Below are 17,024 nucleotides of genomic sequence, written 5' to 3'. Positions count from 1 at the left end.
ACCCCGCACACAACTCTGTGTCGGAGCAGTTTTTCTTACACCCCAGAGTTTCCCCCACAAAAACCTGCTCTTTAAAGCTGAAATGCAACAAATCTGGATTTTCCGTGGTATGTCATTTGCTCTGATTCAGCGGTAGAGAGTGGGTTTTCACGGGGAAAGCTCTGGAGAAAAAATAACCCCCCAAATGAGCACTCATAGGTTTAAAGCATAGATCCTGACTGCAAAGCACGAAGGAAAAGTAAGTGTAAATAAGCCCTTGATCAATGCTATCTATGACTGTTTCTGTCTCCAGGTACACCTATGGGATGCCCGTTCCTGGCCAGGTGAAGATACGCGTCTGCCGGAAATACAACGATCCCGCAAACCGACGGTACAACAGTTACACAAGCTCATGTTCCTGGGCAGAGCTGGGGGGTGTATGTGAAGAATTCAGTGGAGAGGTGAGTCTCCAAAATAAAACTTAGGCTCAATACAGATTTACAGTCGTAGCTGGGAAGGGTTGCAGCTCAGTAGAAGAACATCTCCTTTGCATGCAGGAGGTCTCAGATTTGATTCTCAGCATCCCCAGTTAGGGCTGGGAGTTAAAGGAAGCTAAAGGAAGACTTGGACAGCCAAAGCCTTCTCAGTGGTGACAACGTGCCCCAGCAGAGGACTTGATTTCTGCCAGAAACTGGACTTTTAGTGCTGCAGCTCCAGCCATCTGGACTAAGTTACCAATTGAAATTAGACAGCTACCCATCATCAAGCCATTTGGGCAGCTATTTCACCCCCCCAAACAACAACAACAACAACAACAACAACAACAACAACAACAACAGTCTTCTCCTGGAGTGAGAGTCAGCCATTGTACATATAGCATATAGATGACCCCTGGGGTCCATTCCAACTCTTCACTGCTATGATTCCATGTTCTTTGAATTCTATAAATGGCTTTATTGTTGTTGAGGCGTTCACAAAGTAAAGGAAGGATTGAACTCTGATTAATAAGAATACACATAGAGGCTTGAACCAGCAAGACTCTGGGAAGGGTGCGTATGATAGTCTCTCTCTGAGTCTCCAGCCCCCCTCGGCCCAGGTCATTTTATTCACAAAAGAACTTTTTACAGAGTGTTCGTAAGAACCAATCAGATTTCCTCTGAGCATTTCAAGGTGGTCCTTTAAAAAATCTGGTTCTGGGTCATTAAAGGCTTTAAAGGCTTACAGCAGCCAGTTGGCTTGGGTAGGTCTGGGTTGCAGAAGTAGACCCAGAATGTGTTTCTGTCGTGATTCAGACATGGGCAGGGCTGGAATTCAGAGTCAGCTTTGTTGTTTTTAGAATTTGTAAAGATGGTTTTATTGTTCAGTTGTTTCCAGAGTTTGAAACACTGGCATGGCTTGCAGAGCTTACCTTCTTGTGTTTTACCCTACTTTTATCTCGTAAACAGCTTCAGTGGCTTCTAGCTATGGTTTATAATTTTGTTGAATAGTAGTATAGCAATAATAACACTAGGGCAGGAAAAAAAGAAAGAAATTGTCGTTGTCGTTGTTAACAACCTTGCAAATCTTTGGCTTCCCCAATAGGCAGATGCAAACGGCTGCTTCTCTCAGGTGGTGAAAACGAAAGTTTTTCAGATGAAGCGGGATTCGTCTGAGATGAAACTTGAAGTGGAGGGCAAGATCGTTGAGGAAGGCACCGGTGGGTTTTGGGGAACAGAAGGGCTGGGTGTGCCAATCAGAACTGGGTTGGGGGCAGCGTGGCCACAGAAAGTCCATGTTGGGGCATGTGCAGAGTGCCCATTCAATGCAACAGTAGGGTGTGCTGACCAGTGGCTGAACATTTGTGCATCATTCGCGTGACAGACCTCAGCAACTCAGCATTTTGGCTAATCTACTTTATTTACATATAAACACACACGGAGCACTGCAACATGGCTCCCTCTCTCTCTAGCATCAGACAGCAAAGAGAAAAAGAACAAAGGACAATAGGCCCACTTCACGGAACATAGTAACACAAACGTCCTGTCTCCGTCACTTCCCACTCTATGGAGTCAATGGCCCTTGTGGTCTCTTCCAACTCTATGATTCTATGATTCTATTCTATGATTCATTCAGAAGGACCCAGGTTCAAGCAGCCAGCCTCGGACAGCCTTTTTCCAATCCCGAGGGCTGGTTAGAGAATCCTTTCTGGAACTCTGGAGAGCCTCTTCAAGGCAGTGTAGAGTCTGACTCGGCGCAAGGCGGCTTCCTACATTCCTGTTTAAATAGAGGGCCATAGTTCAGGGTTAGAGCATCTGCCTCGCATGCGAAAAGATCGCCAGCTCAACATCTCCAGGCAGAGCTGGGAAATGTCCCTGTCCAGAAGCACTGCTACCAGCCAGTGTTGACAAAACTGGGCTTGATGGACCATGAATCATAGAATCATAGAATCATAGAGTTGGAAGAGACCACCGGGGCCATCGAGTCCAACCCCCTGCCAAGCAGGAAACACCATCAGAGCACTCCTGACATATGGTTGTCAAGCCTCTGCTTAAAGACCTCCAAAGAAGGAGACTCCACCACACTCCTTGGCAGCAAATTCCACTGTCGAACAGCTCTTACTGTCAGGAAGTTCTTCCTAATGTTTAGGTGGAATCTTCTTTCTTGTAGTTTGGATCCATTGCTCCGTGTCTGCTTCTCTGGAGCAGCAGAAAACAACCTTTCTCCCTCCTCTATGTGACATCCTTTTATATATTTGAACATGGCTATCATATCACCCCTTAACCTCCTCGGAATGAATCGGACTTATTGTATTTTTTTATTTTTTGAAACAGAAATTTATTTATTTGATTTTCCATATTATAATTTACATTCACACCACAACCGATTACATAAAAAGCAAGATTCCCAAGAATCTCGTGGACTTCCCTCCTCCCCTTTGTGGATCTCATTGTTAAACTTTTCCTACTGCATCTTTCATAACAGTCCAGATTTTTATATCTCCATTACACCCATTGTTGTCGTTACATTACAAGTGTTATTGCAATCCCGCCAATGGTTTTAACTGTTTGCAATGGTTTTTAAGATAAATTATAAATTTCCCCCATTCCTTATTAAAATTTGGTCTTCCTGATTTCTGATTTTTCCATTTCAGCCTAGTCCATCAACTTGATCTGCCATTCTCTTGCGTGGCGAGTCCCCCCCCCCAGTGGAAATAAAGACATATGACACAAATATTAAGGTTAATGGGCTAAATAAGGCCACAACTTTATAGGTTACAGGTGATGAGTGGTATTGGCTTAGGCATTGGTCCTAACTAACTATATCCGACTTCAGCCTGTCCGCTTAAAGTCTGGGAAGGGTTAACCACCAGTAGGGGGAGTCCTGCTGATGTACATCAACTAGAAACTCCCCCGGGGTCACCGCTCGGGGGCGTGCCTTAGGCCCTCGCCTCCATAGGCTTCGGACAGGGCCACGCCCCCCGGAATCCTTTATCGGACTACCCTTCAATGTGTGGGGCAGGTGATGGCACTTCCTCCCCTCTTCCATCTACAGAACCATACCAATGCCTAACCGCTAATGCCAAGAAAGTTGTGGTTTGCTACGAGGTAGGCGAAAACCAAGTGGCTGGTGCCAAATTCCAAGTGGAAAAATTCCTACCAGGCCCCACAATGGTGACTAACCGAAGCCCATAGCAAGGTCAAGGAACGAAAACCTTATAGGGCAGGAGGGTGGGAAAGACTGGAACAGCTGGCAGGCGGCAAAGAGGGAGATCCTCAGCCGCGTCCTGCCTTAAATAGGGCAGGCCACGCCCCCAGAGCCTGCCGATTAGCTGACCAGGGGATGACACTGCCGGGAATCCCCCAATTGCACGAGGCTGGGCCCGCAACTCCACCTCCTGCAAAGGGCGGAGGTGGCTTTCTGGTAAGGATTTTGTCTTCTTTCCATCTCTGGGCAAATAGCATCCACACAGCTGTCATCGCATACATAAAAACTCTTTTCTGTTCCCTTGGAATCTCAGGACCTAAAAGAAAAGCTTCTGGCTTTTTTTGTAAACGAATCTGACTTATTGTAAGGCACCTCCCCACCTCTCCCACTAAATTTGTTGTTTCGTTTTTCGCAGGGGTGGAACTGTCCGGAAATGCTTTCTCCACAATTACTGCAACTCTCAGCACAGTTACCTTTGAAAAGGTGGACACTTACTACAAGCCTGGTATCCCACTTTTTGGGCAGGTATTTATTATTATTATTATTATTATTATTATTATTATTATTATTATTACTACAGTGGTGCCTCGCAAGACGAAAAGAATCCGTTCCGCGAGTCTCTTCGTCTTGCGGTTTTTTTCGTCTTGCGAAGCAAGCCCATTAGCGGATTAGCGGATTAGCGGGTTTAGCGGATCAGCTGTTAAGCAGCTTAGCGGCTTGGGAAAAAGGGGGGGGGGAGGAAAAAACCCCCGCAGGAACTCGCAAGACATTTTCGTCTTGCGAAGCAAGCCCATTGGAAATTCGTTTTGCGAAGCACCTCCAAAACGGAAAACCCTTTCGTCTAGCGGGTTTCCCGTCTTGCGAGGCATTCGTCTTGCGGGGCACCATTGTATCAATAAATTAAATTGGTATACTATCTTATACCCATAGATCTCAGGGTGGTTCACAAGGTAAAATAGCAATATAAAAACCACAAAATACATAATAAAACTAAAGACAACCCAATAATCCCCCTGTACAATGGAATTTAATGGAAAATGCAACTTAAGCTATTCTGAAATGAGACACTGCAGTGCTCCCGATTTATTTGCCAATGTAGTTCCCTGTCTGAAATAAAAGTCTTTGCTGTGTTTTGGCTTCTGCCCACCCAGGCAAAGCTCGTGGACGGTGCCAGCGTTCCGATGGCCAACAAAACCGTTGAGATCCGTGTTGATCAATCAGGACACAGAATCAACTACACAACTGACCACCAGGGGATTTTCCAGTTTTCCGTCAACACGACCGGCCTCACGGATAGTTCTATCAGGATCCAGGTGAGTGTCCCTGGGGACTGGAGGGGAAACGAGGGAGAGCTTTCACATTAACCAAGCCTGATGAGGAACAACTGAGGGAGTCTGGCCATGTTTAGCCTGGAGAAGAGGAGACCAAGAGGAGATGAAATAGCCATCTTCAGATATCTGAAGGACCATCGGCACATGGAAGATGGAGCCAGTTTGTTTGCTGCTGCTGCTGCTCCAGAGGGTAGTTAGAAAGGAGATTCTGGCTAAACATTAGGAAGAAGGATAAGAGCTGTTTGGCAGTGGAAGAGAGGACCCTGGAATGTGGTGGATTTCCCTTCCTTGGAGGTTTTTAAGCAGAGATCGGGTGGTCACCTCTGCTGATCTCTTTAGAATCTTCAGGCATAATTTATCTTCTAATCTGCTTCTTTGTTGATTTTAATTATTTTCTTCCAATGTTTTTAAATAGGTGGTTTTGATTTGATTTGATTTTTACTGTTGATTTCATTATTTTATTCTTTCGCTAAACTGTTTTGAGTGTGGGTTTTGTTTTTGTTTTTTTTACAGTCAAGCGGTATGTGAATTTTATGAAATAAAGAAAATTATGACTGTCGTACCTCGGTTGTCGAATGGAATCCGTTCCGGAAATCCATCCGACTTCCGAAAACATTTGACAACCAAGACGCGGCTTCTGATTGGCTGCAGGAGATTCCTGCAGCCAATTGGAAGCCGCATTGGACATTTGGCTTCCAAAGAACGTTCACAACCCGGAACACTCGCTTCCGGGTTTGCGGTGTTCAGGAGCCAAAACGTTCGACTCACAAGACGTTTAGGATCCAACTACGACTGTATTGCATTTTGTTGTACGCTAACGTCATTGAGGCATCCGTGCCTTTCCTCTCCCCTCTTTTTGTTTTTGTTTTTAAACCAGGCAATTTATAATTCAGGCTTGGTGTGCCATGAATGGGGCTGGCTCAGTCCCCATCACCAGGGCGCCTCTCATTCAGCCTCACGCTTTTATTCACCAAGCGAAAGCTACCTCCACATTGAGCCCGTTCCTGGGACTTTAAGCTGCGGTCATACTCAGCCAGTCCGAGTGCATTACAGCCTGAAACCTGGGCTGGTGGAAGATAAGAAGATTCACTTTCACTACCTGGTAAGCCCAAATGGAGAGATCTTTGTTTCAGCGCCTTGGGCTAGAATAGCGAGAGACCACCCAGGGGGGCTGACTCTTAGGTCGTACAGCAGGTATGGACCTCTGCCATTGATTACTGCCATCGCTGTGTGTTGGTTGCTGCACGTGCAAATAGGTCTGAGAGGAAGCTGGGCATTGGTCTGATAACTCTTGATAAGACGGGGTTAGGTGGCTTGGAGCTGAAACGATCGATATTATAGCAGCCATATTTGCCTTATACAGTCCATGACATTGTCAGGTGGGGCACTATGGGCATCTTTTGAGATTTGGTTCGCCTCTGCCAGGGGCTGAACCTCAGGGTGGCAGAGACTAGGGCTGCCATATTTCCAAAATTTCCTGGACCTAGCTGGGATTCAGCCCTCGTAAACAGTGCCTGGGTGGGAAATTGCTGAAATGTCCAGGAAAATCCAGACGCATGGCAACTCATGTCGGAAGTGTAGATTTTGGCGAATTTCCTTAAAAATAGCTCAAAACTATTTTTTGGCCAAAAAAGCTTGGCGACATGCCTGGATTTTCACTTTTTGAACTATGTCCCGGCAAACCCCTTGCCAACATAGATTATGCTGTCTTTCAGACATCCTTTAAAAAACTGCATTGTTCAAGCAAGCCCTTAGAACATGAGCTTTTTCTTCTTCTACCAGTTAGCTTCTGTCAAAGCTTTTACTGTTCTTATCGTACTGCTACTGTGTTCCTTGTGTTGTACCTCACCTTACTATATTGGCTATGGAAAATACATATTCCCAGAGTGTTTTTAGCAATCAAGCCCTCTTCCCAGAGAACTCTGAGGATTGTATCTCTGTGACGGGAATGGGGCTTTTTCTTAATAGCTTGCAGCATGGATAGAACCACGAGTTTTGTTAGGGGGGCAGGCCTTTTGTTGGGGGGCGGCAGAACCTCAGCTAGTTATTTTATATTGACTTTTATTGATTTGGGGGGGGGGGCAGTTGCCCCTTCGTGCCCCCCCCCCCATTGGCTATGCTCATGGCTTTCAGCATCCTTAACAAACCAGTTTCCAGAATTCTTCAGGGGAAGCCACGGCTGTTTAAAGTGGTATGAAAACTGCTTTAAAGATAAAGTGCAGATGGGGTCTCTTGTAAAACACAGCAGAGAGATCCTGGAGGAGCAGTGGCGTAGCGTGGGTTGTCAGCACCCGGGGCAAGGCAAGTAATTTGCGCCCCCTAACCCGTGGATTTGCGCCCCCTAACCCTAACCCCCAGATGTTGCGCCCGGTGCGGCCGCCCCCCCCTGCACCCCCCACGCTACGCCACTGTAGAGAAGGGCATGCTCCTAGTGGGGCATGCTCTAGTTATCTCCCGCTTGGGCTACTGCAATGCGCTCTACGTGGGGCTACCTTTGAAGGTGACCCGGAAACTACAACGAATCCAGAATGTGGCAGCTATACTGGTGACGGGGAGCAGCCACCAAGACCATATAACACCAGTTGTGAAAGACCTACATTGGCTCCCAATACGTTTCCGAGCACAATTCAAAGTGTTGGTGTTGACCTTTAAAGCCCTAAATGGCCTTGGCCCAGTATTCCTGAAGGAGCTTCTCCACCTCCATCATCCAGCCTGGACGCTGAGGCCTTCCACCCTCAGAGGGCCTTCTCAGTAGTGGCACCCGCCCTGTGGAATGCCCTCCCATCAGATGTCAAGGAAATGAAACAACTATCTGACTTTTAGAAGACATCTGAAGGCTGCCCTGTTTAAGGAAGTTTTTAATGTTTGATGTTTTGTCGTGTTTTTAATATTCTGTTGGGAGCCACCCAGAGTGCTTGGGGAGACCCAGCCAGATGGGCAGGGTATAAGTCATCATAAATTATTATTTGCGTCGCAAGTTCCCGCCACCCCCCCCAGTGGAAATAAAGACACATGACACAATTATTAAGGTTGATGGGCTAAATAAGGCCACAACTTTATTGGTCACAGCAGGAACAGCTGGCAGGCGGGGAAAGAGGGAGATCCCCGGCCGTGTCCTGCATTAAATAGGGCAGGCCACGCCCCCAGAGCCAGCCGATTGGCTGGCCAGAGTGTGACGCAGCCGGGAATCCCCCCAATTGCGCAGGGCTGGCCTCCAGCTGCCGCACGTATGGTGGGGCTGTGAAGCCCGTGACCCCACCTCCTCTGTAGGGCGGAAGTGGCTTATTATTATTATTATTGCAGTTAATCCTGGTTAATCAAAGGAGGCTGGTCCATTAGGGCAAAAAGGGCACAACCCCTCCAACCTCAGTCAGACCCCATCTACCTGCCTTCTTCCTTAGAACCAGTCCAGGGCTTGTCACTGCTTGTCGCCTTCCTTCTACTTAGTTTCAGTGTTGCCCTTAGTCACAGCATGGTAGAGTACGGGACAGATTTATAACCAGCAGGTTCCATCTGCCATTGCCTCTGTCGCCCCCTACTGTTGGGCTCCCCACATTCCACCCTGCCAGTTGGAGGGGCCACCAGCCACCATTGCCGCTGGTGCAGGAGTCACTAACGTATCAGGTCTTCCTCCTTCCTTGCAGGTGATGGCTAAAGGGGGCGTCGTACATTCGGGGATCCACGTTCAGCCTGAAGAACATGGGAAAGGTAAATGCCACCTTGTGCTGGGCCCAGGGGTTAACCCAAGCAATGCAGACCAGGTCTGGTCCCGAATCAAAGGATCCCACGAGGAGCCAGTCCAACAGGGCCAAGGCAGGAAACCAGGCTAGGTCAGGCACAGGGTAACAGGCAGGTTCCAACAAGCAGCAATGTTGCTCCCACAACCTGGGGCGGGGTCCGGCAGCCTTTTATCTCTGATGGGGTAACGGCTGGTCCTGATCCCCCGGTGACTCACTTCCTTGTCTTGCCCGAAGGCGAGCACTCCTCCTGCGAGTACTCAGGTCTCTCCTTCTCTCAGACCTGAGTCTCTGCAGCTCGGGAGATGTCGGTGGGTTACTAGACCCAGAGGCCACCTCAGCCTCCCCTGAGCCAACCGGCAGTGGAGCAGCTGCACGTGATTTCCCAGCAGAGGGCAACGAGGTCATCCCCACATCTGGAGCCAGGGCAGGCTCAGGCCCCTGACTCGGCCCAGCTGGTGTTTGTTGCAGGGGAACCTGTGCAGACTGGGACTCTTCAGGGTCAGGCCCCAGACTTGGTTCAGATGCCGCCTGAGGCAGAGGATATGGTGCTGACTGAGACTCCTCCGGTTCCGAGTCTGAGCCCGAGTCCCAGGCCATCACACCTGCTTCCCATTTCTCCACTTCATTCTTGAATGCCAACCTGGTGGGAGTCAGCCACGTGCCATTTCCGTTCCACCGTTTCAATTGAATTGGTGCTGTCCCAGGGGGAATGGTTTTGTTTCTTCTTCTTGTCTGTTTTTAAAAATGCACATTGTGTTGTTGTAACCCCCACATCCCTCTCGGGCCTCACGAGGAAGACCAGGTAAGAAATCTTACAAATCAATAAATGGTGAAGATTTGACGTTTCAATAAATCAATAAATGGTGAAGACTGACCGAACCCAAAGGGTGCTCATCAATGGTTCCTCTTCATCCTGGAGAAGAGTGACTAGTCCCTTTATGAAAGACAGTAGTCAAAGATAATGAAGTATTTTGCATATTGAAGTGCAAGGGGAGGTTATTGGGTTGTTTTTATTTCCATTATGTATTTGTGGTTTTATATTCTTATTTTATCCTGTGAACTGCCCTGAGACCTGCAGGTATAGGGTGGTATATAAATTTAATATAAAAATAAAATAAAATAAACATAAAAAAATAAGATGGGCCAATGTGCCATCTTGTCCGGCATCCTATTCTCACCGTGGCCTCACCGTGGGAAGCTCACAAACAGGATTTGAACTCAAGAGCCCTCTGCCCTCCTGCTGCTTCCAGCTACTAGCATTCAGGAGCATCACTGCCTCGTTACAAGAAAATAAAATAATAATAATAATAATAATAATAATAATTTTTATTTATATCCCGCCCTCCCCAGCCGAAGCCGGGCTCAGGGTGGCTAACAACAATCAAATAATCCAACATTCTAAAAACATTTCATTATAAAAATTAATTAAAATCAAATTGATGGCAACCGTTAAGCAACATTCTGTGCAGGTTGCCAGAGGAAGGAGTCAGGCTGTGCCCTAGCCAAAGCGCTGGTGGAACAACTCTGTCTTGCAGGCCCTGCGGAAAGATGTCAAATCCCGCAGGGCCCTAGTCTCCTGTGACAGAGCGTCCCACCAGATCGGGGCCACGGACGAAAAATTCCTGGCTCTAGTTGAGGCCAGCCTAACCTCTCTGTGGCCTGGGACCTTCAGGATGTTTTTATTTGCAGACCGTAGGTTCCTCTGTGGGTCATACCACATGCTATGCAAATGCCCTCCAGAGTGTTGCTAGAGTTATGAGTGCCACATGGAACTGAGGGCTTTTCACTTCTGGTTCTCATGCCGACTCCTTCAATGTTTCCTCGGCTTTATCCTCGTTGGTTGTCTTGAGAGCTGAAGCTCGGGCAAAGAGACCACACTGGAATTAATTCTCGTAACCTCTCTCTCCTCTGACTGCTTTTGTGATTCTCTGCTTACCAGCCAAAGGGGTATTTTCTCTGGACCTCCCTGTGGACGCAGACATCGCTCCCTTGGCCCGCTTGCTTCTGTACACAGTCTTGCCCAGCGGAGAACTTGTTGCTCACTCAGCAGACTTCACTGTTGAGAACTGCTTCAGAAACAAGGTAAGGCCAATATGTCGCTAGTTCGTTCTCCAGGACATCACCGAAGATGTCAGTTTGTTCACCCAATAGAGCATCGCTTTTACTGGTCGGACCAGTAAATATCAGCTCGTTGGCAGTGGCAGAGGGCAAAACCAAAACCAAACAGGGATTATTCCATGCTGTTGTGTACAGGAACAAATTCAACAAAGGCTTTTTTTTTATGTGTCCAGGTGGCATTGTGGTTCACTGAGCCCAAAGGGCTCCCTGGCAGCCAAACTCGACTCGTTCTTGCATCCGCCAAGGACTCCCTCTGTGGCATCCATGCTGTTGATAAGAGTGTCTATCTCTTGAAACCCGAAGCTGAGCTCTCCCCTCAGACCGTGAGTCTCAAGCTGCCTTTAAAACTGTCTTCAGGTAGAACATTTCCAGAGCTGTTTTCTCTCCTCCCCCACTATCACCCATACTGCCTCTTTGGTGCCATTCTTACTACTATCATTACTATTATAATAATTATTTCAATTCATTACTCATCCTTCTTCTTAAGGTCCCAGGGAGGGCTACAACAATTAAAACACATAATTGATATTAAAGCAATATACAGTGGTGCTTCGGTTTTTTGAACGTCTCCGCTGACAAATGTTTTGGAACTCAAACGCTGTAAACCCAGAAGTAAATGCTTCCGTTTTCGAATGCACCTCAGAACTTCTGAAGTGGCTTCCTGTTTGAGTTTTCCATACGTTTTGAGGCTTCCGTATTTCAAACATTTTGGAAGTCGAACGGTCTTCTCGAACAGATTACGTTCAAAAACCAAGGCGCCACCGTATGGCACAATATTTTTAAAAGGTTAAAACAACTTAAAATTACAAAAGAAAATAAGGTAGCAGAGGCAGAAACATCTGGAAAGCCAAACAAACTTTGGAGAAACAAGCAATGGTTGGTTTGGTCAAATGTGGAACAGCCTGTGGTTAACTTGTGGTTTGTTAAAAACACCATGGCTTCAGCTCAAACCAGGCCAATATAAGTCAGGCAGTTTGAGCACCCTAAGGTGCTCTTGTACATACCTTACCTGGGAGTAATAATAAATAATAATAATAATAAATTTTATTTATATCCCGCCCTCCCCAGCCGAAGCTGGGCTCAGGGCGGCTAACAACACTAAAATAGTGCAACATTATAAAACATTATAAAAAATTAAATAAGATCAAATTCAAAATTGGTGGCAACCATAAACTAAAGTTTTGTAAAGATTGCCAAAGGAGGGAGTCAGGCTACACCCTGACCAAAGGCCTGGTGGAACAGCTCTGTCTTGCAGGCCCTGCGGAAAGATGTCAAGTCCTGCAGGGCCCTTGTCTCTTGTGACAGAGCGTTCCACCAGGTTGGAGCCGCAGCTGAAAAAGCCCTGGCTCTAGTTGAGGCCAGCCTAACCTCTCTGTGGCCTGGGACCTTCAAGATGTTTTTATTTGAAGACCGTAAGTTCCTCTGTAAGTCCCAATGAACTTAGTGTGACTGAAATCTGAATATACGTGTCCAAGATTGCACTGTAGGTTCCATATAAAAAGGCAAAGCGTTATTCTGATTATAAGATGAGCTGAGGATGAGAGATGAGTAGAACCGAAGAGCATTTCCACTTTTGAAAATGTGTGGGAAAACATGGAGCAGACCTATTTCCCTGTGCCAAAAGTCAGCAATAGATGGTGGCACCTGGAATCAGTTTGGCAATAGTGTAGAATTATGTATCTACACAATTTGGCAATTAGTGTAGGACAAGTGCTGCATATAAAGGACTGGGGGGTGACCACCAGTAACGGAAGTATCGAAGCATTTTGGGTCTTGCTGAATTGTGACTACTTCATTTTCAGATTTATGACTTGCTTCCTGTGAAGAACCTCAAAGGCTATCCACATGATAACCCTCATTTGAACGAAATGACCACTCGTCCCTGTGTGACAAGGAAACCAATTATTGTGGGTGGCATCCGCTACAACCCTGATTCTTATACTTACGGTGAAGGGGACGCCTATGAAATTCTCAAGGTGAGCACTAAAGGTCCCTGAAATACAGTGGTACCTCGGTTTGTGATCGTCTCCGTTGACAAACGTTTCGGAATTTGAACGCCGAAACATCACCTTGCCGACAAAGGTCTGTATAGTTAAAGCTATAGTTTTCCAAGTAGTGATGTATGGAAGTGAGAGCTGGACCATAAAGAAGGCTGATCGCCAAAGAATGGATGCTTTTGAATTATGGTGGTGGAGGAGACTCTTGAGAGTCCCATGGACTGCAAGAAGATCAAACCTATCCATACTTAAGGAAATAAGCCCTGAGTGCTCACTGGAAGGACAGATCCTGAAGCTGAGGCTCCAATACTTTGGCCACCTCATGAGAAGAGAAGACTCACTGGAAAAGACCCTGATGTTGGGAAAGATGGAGGGCACAAGGAGAAGGAGACGGCAGAGGACAAGATGGTTGGACAGTGTTGTCGAAGCTACCAGCATGAGTTTGACCAAACTGTGGGAGGCAGTGGAAGACAGGAGTGCCTGGTGTGCTCTGGTCCATGGGGTCACGAAGAGTCGGACATGACTAAACGACTAAACAACAACAACAATGTATTGCCACTTCTGGGGTTGGGTTTTTTTCTACTCAAAACATTTCACTGACTGTGGCAAAGCACTGGACTTTCTAGCTAGCTAGAAAGAGCGAGTCAGAATTCCACCTCACTACCATGCCTCTGAGGGACGTGGGTGGCGCTGTGGGTTGAACCACAGAGCCTAGGGCTTGCCGATCAGAAGGTTGGCAGTTCAAATCCCCGCAATGGGGTGAGCTCCCGTTGCTCGGTCCCTGCTCCTGCCTACCTAGCTGTTTGAAAGCATGTCAAAGTGCAAGTAGATAAATAGGTACCGCTCTGGCGGAAAGGTAAGCGGTGTTTCCGTGCGCAGCTCTGGTTCGCCAGAAGCGGATTAGTCATGCTGGCCACATGACCCGGGAGCTGTACGCCGGTTCCCTCGGCCAGTAAAGCGAAATGAGCGCCGCAACCCCAGAGTCGGCCACGACTGGAGCTAATGATCAGGGGTTCCTTTACCTTTTCACCATGACTCCACATATATCAAACCTTCTGATGTACAAAATCCCCACCCCCACCCCTTCTATGCGCTATAAAATGTTTCATAATGGCTCCTTGGCTTTTTTTTACAGGACTTTGGCTTGAAAGTTTTCACGAGCACCAAGATACACAAGCCTCAGATTTGCCAAGTCCAAGGACACAGTAAGAACTGGCACTGGAATCAGGGGGGGGGGGGGCGAACTGCGATGATGATGAAATTACACTGGTCTTGCTATGTAAAGCCCTGCACAGCTTGAGACCAGGATCTCTGAACCTTGCCGTCTCTATCACTGTTTTCCAGATTTAAAGTTTTTGTTGTATATATTTTAACTGTAGCTTGTTAAGGGTCCTGAGAGGTGGCCCCTATTCCGCACACAGACGTACAGTTCACAGGGAGGGGGGTGTAACAGTAAACCCCTCTTCGCAGGGAACACTAGGAAGCTCTGCGAGGGGAATAAGGATCTCCTAACAACTCTCAGAATGCTTAACAAACTACACTTCCCAGGAGGCTGTGGGCTGGGGTGGAGGCACCATGGCCATTTAAAGTGCTTCACACATAAACTAACATGTTTTCATAACCTTCCTGCGACCTTAGGGTGAAGGGTAGGCAATAAATTAAATCAAAATAACAACATTCATCGCAATCATTAAGCGGTATGAATTATAAATTAAATAATTGATCATTATCAGTAGCGGTACAGTGGTACCTCGGTTTTCCAATGTAATCCATTCTGGAAGACCGTTCGGAAACTGAGACGCAAAGGGTGGTTTGCAATTTCAATTGAGGAAATTGAGGAAAAAGCACTCAGCGGAATCCATTCGACTTCCAAGGCACGTTAAAAAATGGACGCGTTTAGTTCTTGGTTCTCAGCGTTCGAAAACCGAAACTTCCGAGATGCTCGAAAATCAAGGTACCATTGTACTGATCGTTTTGTTAGTTATTATTATTTCTTAATTTTTATTTTAACACTGGGGGGGTAGGCGCTAAGTAGTGGCACAGAGCTGAATCACACATTCATGTTCCATCTGACAGAAAAATGAAGGGATGGCCAACATGACTGAGTAGGAAGAATGCCTCCAGTGCTTTTTAGCGGCGATAAGCGTGCGCAAGTCAGAAGTCGGAACAGAGCTTGAGTGGATAGCTGTGGGCAATTTCCCCCTGAAAGTCTGGCAATGTGTTTTGACACCAATTAATAATGTAAATAATATCCTCTCCTCTTAGGTTCCTTTGAACCTCAAGCTGGCTATGAACCAAGATATGCCCAGCCGATGGCGTATCTTAGTAGTAGTGGTGGTGGTGTCTTCCACGATTCCCCTGAAGCTACGAAGCCTGCCAGGAGTTTCTTCCCTGAGACGTGGCTGTGGCAACTGGTCGTATTGGAGTAAGTGGTATTAAGTAGTGGGTTGACAAAGCAAACGACACAGAAATTCCTCCAAGTGGTTCTTTATAGTAAGCTGGAACTGAACTGAACAGCAAACAGCTCAGCCAGCCTGCTTTTATAGGCAGCCGGCTGTCAACATTCCAACAACAACACCCCAGGGTTTCCCGCCTAAATTAACTGACGTGGACCTGAGTGAAAACTATATACACACCCCTCCCCACCGAGATAAGGCATTAGTTACAATCATAGTGGTTCCGTTATATACAGCAATACCCTTATTGGTTTCAGTAAGGCACATAAGCATATTAATTGACCCTATTCACCATACAGTTTTACATGTGCAGTTTGTCTGGTGAACATTGTCTTTTAAATAAGCTGAGCACTTGGAAACCCTGCCGGACCGCCGAGGGGTGGCCGCCCGATTCTGGCTGCAACTGTGGTGCAACCAAATGTGGCGTTGAGCCCGAGTTCCCGGGCTCTGCTGCTGTTGAAGGAACCGCCGCGAGCGGACTCGGTGGACGGTCAGGCATGGTGGTGGTCTGAGTCTCTGGAGAGCCAGGCAGACCCACTGAAACGGCTCGGCTCCATGCCTTCAGTTTGTGAGGAAGATGTAGGTGGAGCCTCGCCTTCCATTAGCAACTGCTCTTTGAGCCTTGGGGAGAGATGGGGACAAATGATGTGGCAGAGGGCGTCGGAAAGAGGTTTTCAGGCCCTGTACCCGCAGGTCTCAGGGAGGTTCACAGCATAAAAATCAAAACACAGAAACCCCCTCCCCAACACCTTTTAAAAGGGCATTGGATGTCAATCAGCTATTAGACTAGCTCTTTAGCTACTAAGACACCATCAGATGTCAATCAGCCAAAGAGGAATGCCTTTAATAATAATAATAATAATATATCTTTATTGTCATTGCCCCCTTCGGGGACAACGAAATTACTTGACTGCTCCATAAAAACACTAATTAAACAATACAGTATGATACAGCAAGGGAGATCAGATGACTTTCAAAGTCCGGGCTTCCCATTCAGGGCCGAGATCGCTCTGGAGAAGAAGCTGTTCTTAAGACGGCTCGTTCTTGTCTTCATTGTCCTGTATCTCCGTCCCGATGGCAAAAGCTCGAAGAGAAAGTGACCAGGATGCGATGGATCTTTTACTATGTCCAGTGCCTTCCTATGGCACCTTGTGGTATAAATCTGCTCTAAGGTGGAGAGTGGGCAGCCAACAATGCTCTCTGCTGCCTTCACAACCCTGCGCAACCCCATCCTGTCCTGGGTAGTACAGCTTCCGTACCACACACATAAGCCATAAGTGAGCACACTCTCAATGGACAGTGATAGAAGGCAAGCAGCAGTTTCTGCGGAAGATGGGTTTTCCTTAGTATTCTCAAAAAGTACAGTCTCTGCTGCACCTTCTTCTCAAGCCCCCTTGTGTTGACACTCTTGCCTGGCTCTTGAAGGTGTATCATGAAGGTGCCAGCCGAACCTCCCTCGGGAGAGCATTCCACAAACAGGGGGCCACTGCAGAACAGGCCCATTCCCATGTTGCCAGCCTAGGGCATGCCTATTTTCACAGCAGGGTCATACCGCCCAACCTACTCGGGCTCGCGCCTCCTTCCCCAAGCCCGGGAAGCGTTTGCCCAGCTTAGGGGAGGAGGGGGCAATGCTCTGACGGGGTCTGAGAGACTCCTTCCCAAAGAAAAGGTGGTGGAACTGTGTTCCGGCGAATTCCACCAGAAAAACCCCCACTTCAT

General features: G+C 47.3%; 1 protein-coding gene across 2 annotated transcripts in view; it reads left to right on the top strand.

Moving 5' to 3' along the window:
* The window catches only part of LOC310670076 (alpha-2-macroglobulin-like), a 61,636-nt gene that overhangs the window by 13,003 nt on the left and 31,609 nt on the right, over positions 1–17,024 (top strand). For both annotated transcript variants that reach the window (XM_083424552.1, XM_083424553.1), the window contains 11 exons: positions 293–440; positions 1,561–1,675; positions 4,079–4,188; positions 4,815–4,976; positions 5,872–6,096; positions 8,639–8,702; positions 10,674–10,816; positions 11,026–11,175; positions 12,655–12,828; positions 13,985–14,054; positions 15,115–15,274. In XM_083424552.1, coding sequence (XP_083280678.1) covers positions 293–440; positions 1,561–1,675; positions 4,079–4,188; positions 4,815–4,976; positions 5,872–6,096; positions 8,639–8,702; positions 10,674–10,816; positions 11,026–11,175; positions 12,655–12,828; positions 13,985–14,054; positions 15,115–15,274 — 1,521 coding nt within the window. The remainder of the gene's footprint in view (positions 1–292; positions 441–1,560; positions 1,676–4,078; positions 4,189–4,814; positions 4,977–5,871; positions 6,097–8,638; positions 8,703–10,673; positions 10,817–11,025; positions 11,176–12,654; positions 12,829–13,984; positions 14,055–15,114; positions 15,275–17,024) is intronic.

The sequence above is a fragment of the Podarcis tiliguerta genome, assembly GCF_965153285.1.
Source record: "Podarcis tiliguerta genome assembly, chromosome: 2".
Taxonomy (NCBI): Eukaryota; Metazoa; Chordata; class Lepidosauria; order Squamata; family Lacertidae; genus Podarcis; species Podarcis tiliguerta.
The sequence above is the reverse complement of the archived record's forward strand: the minus strand, read 5'-3'. Positions and strand labels throughout refer to the sequence as shown.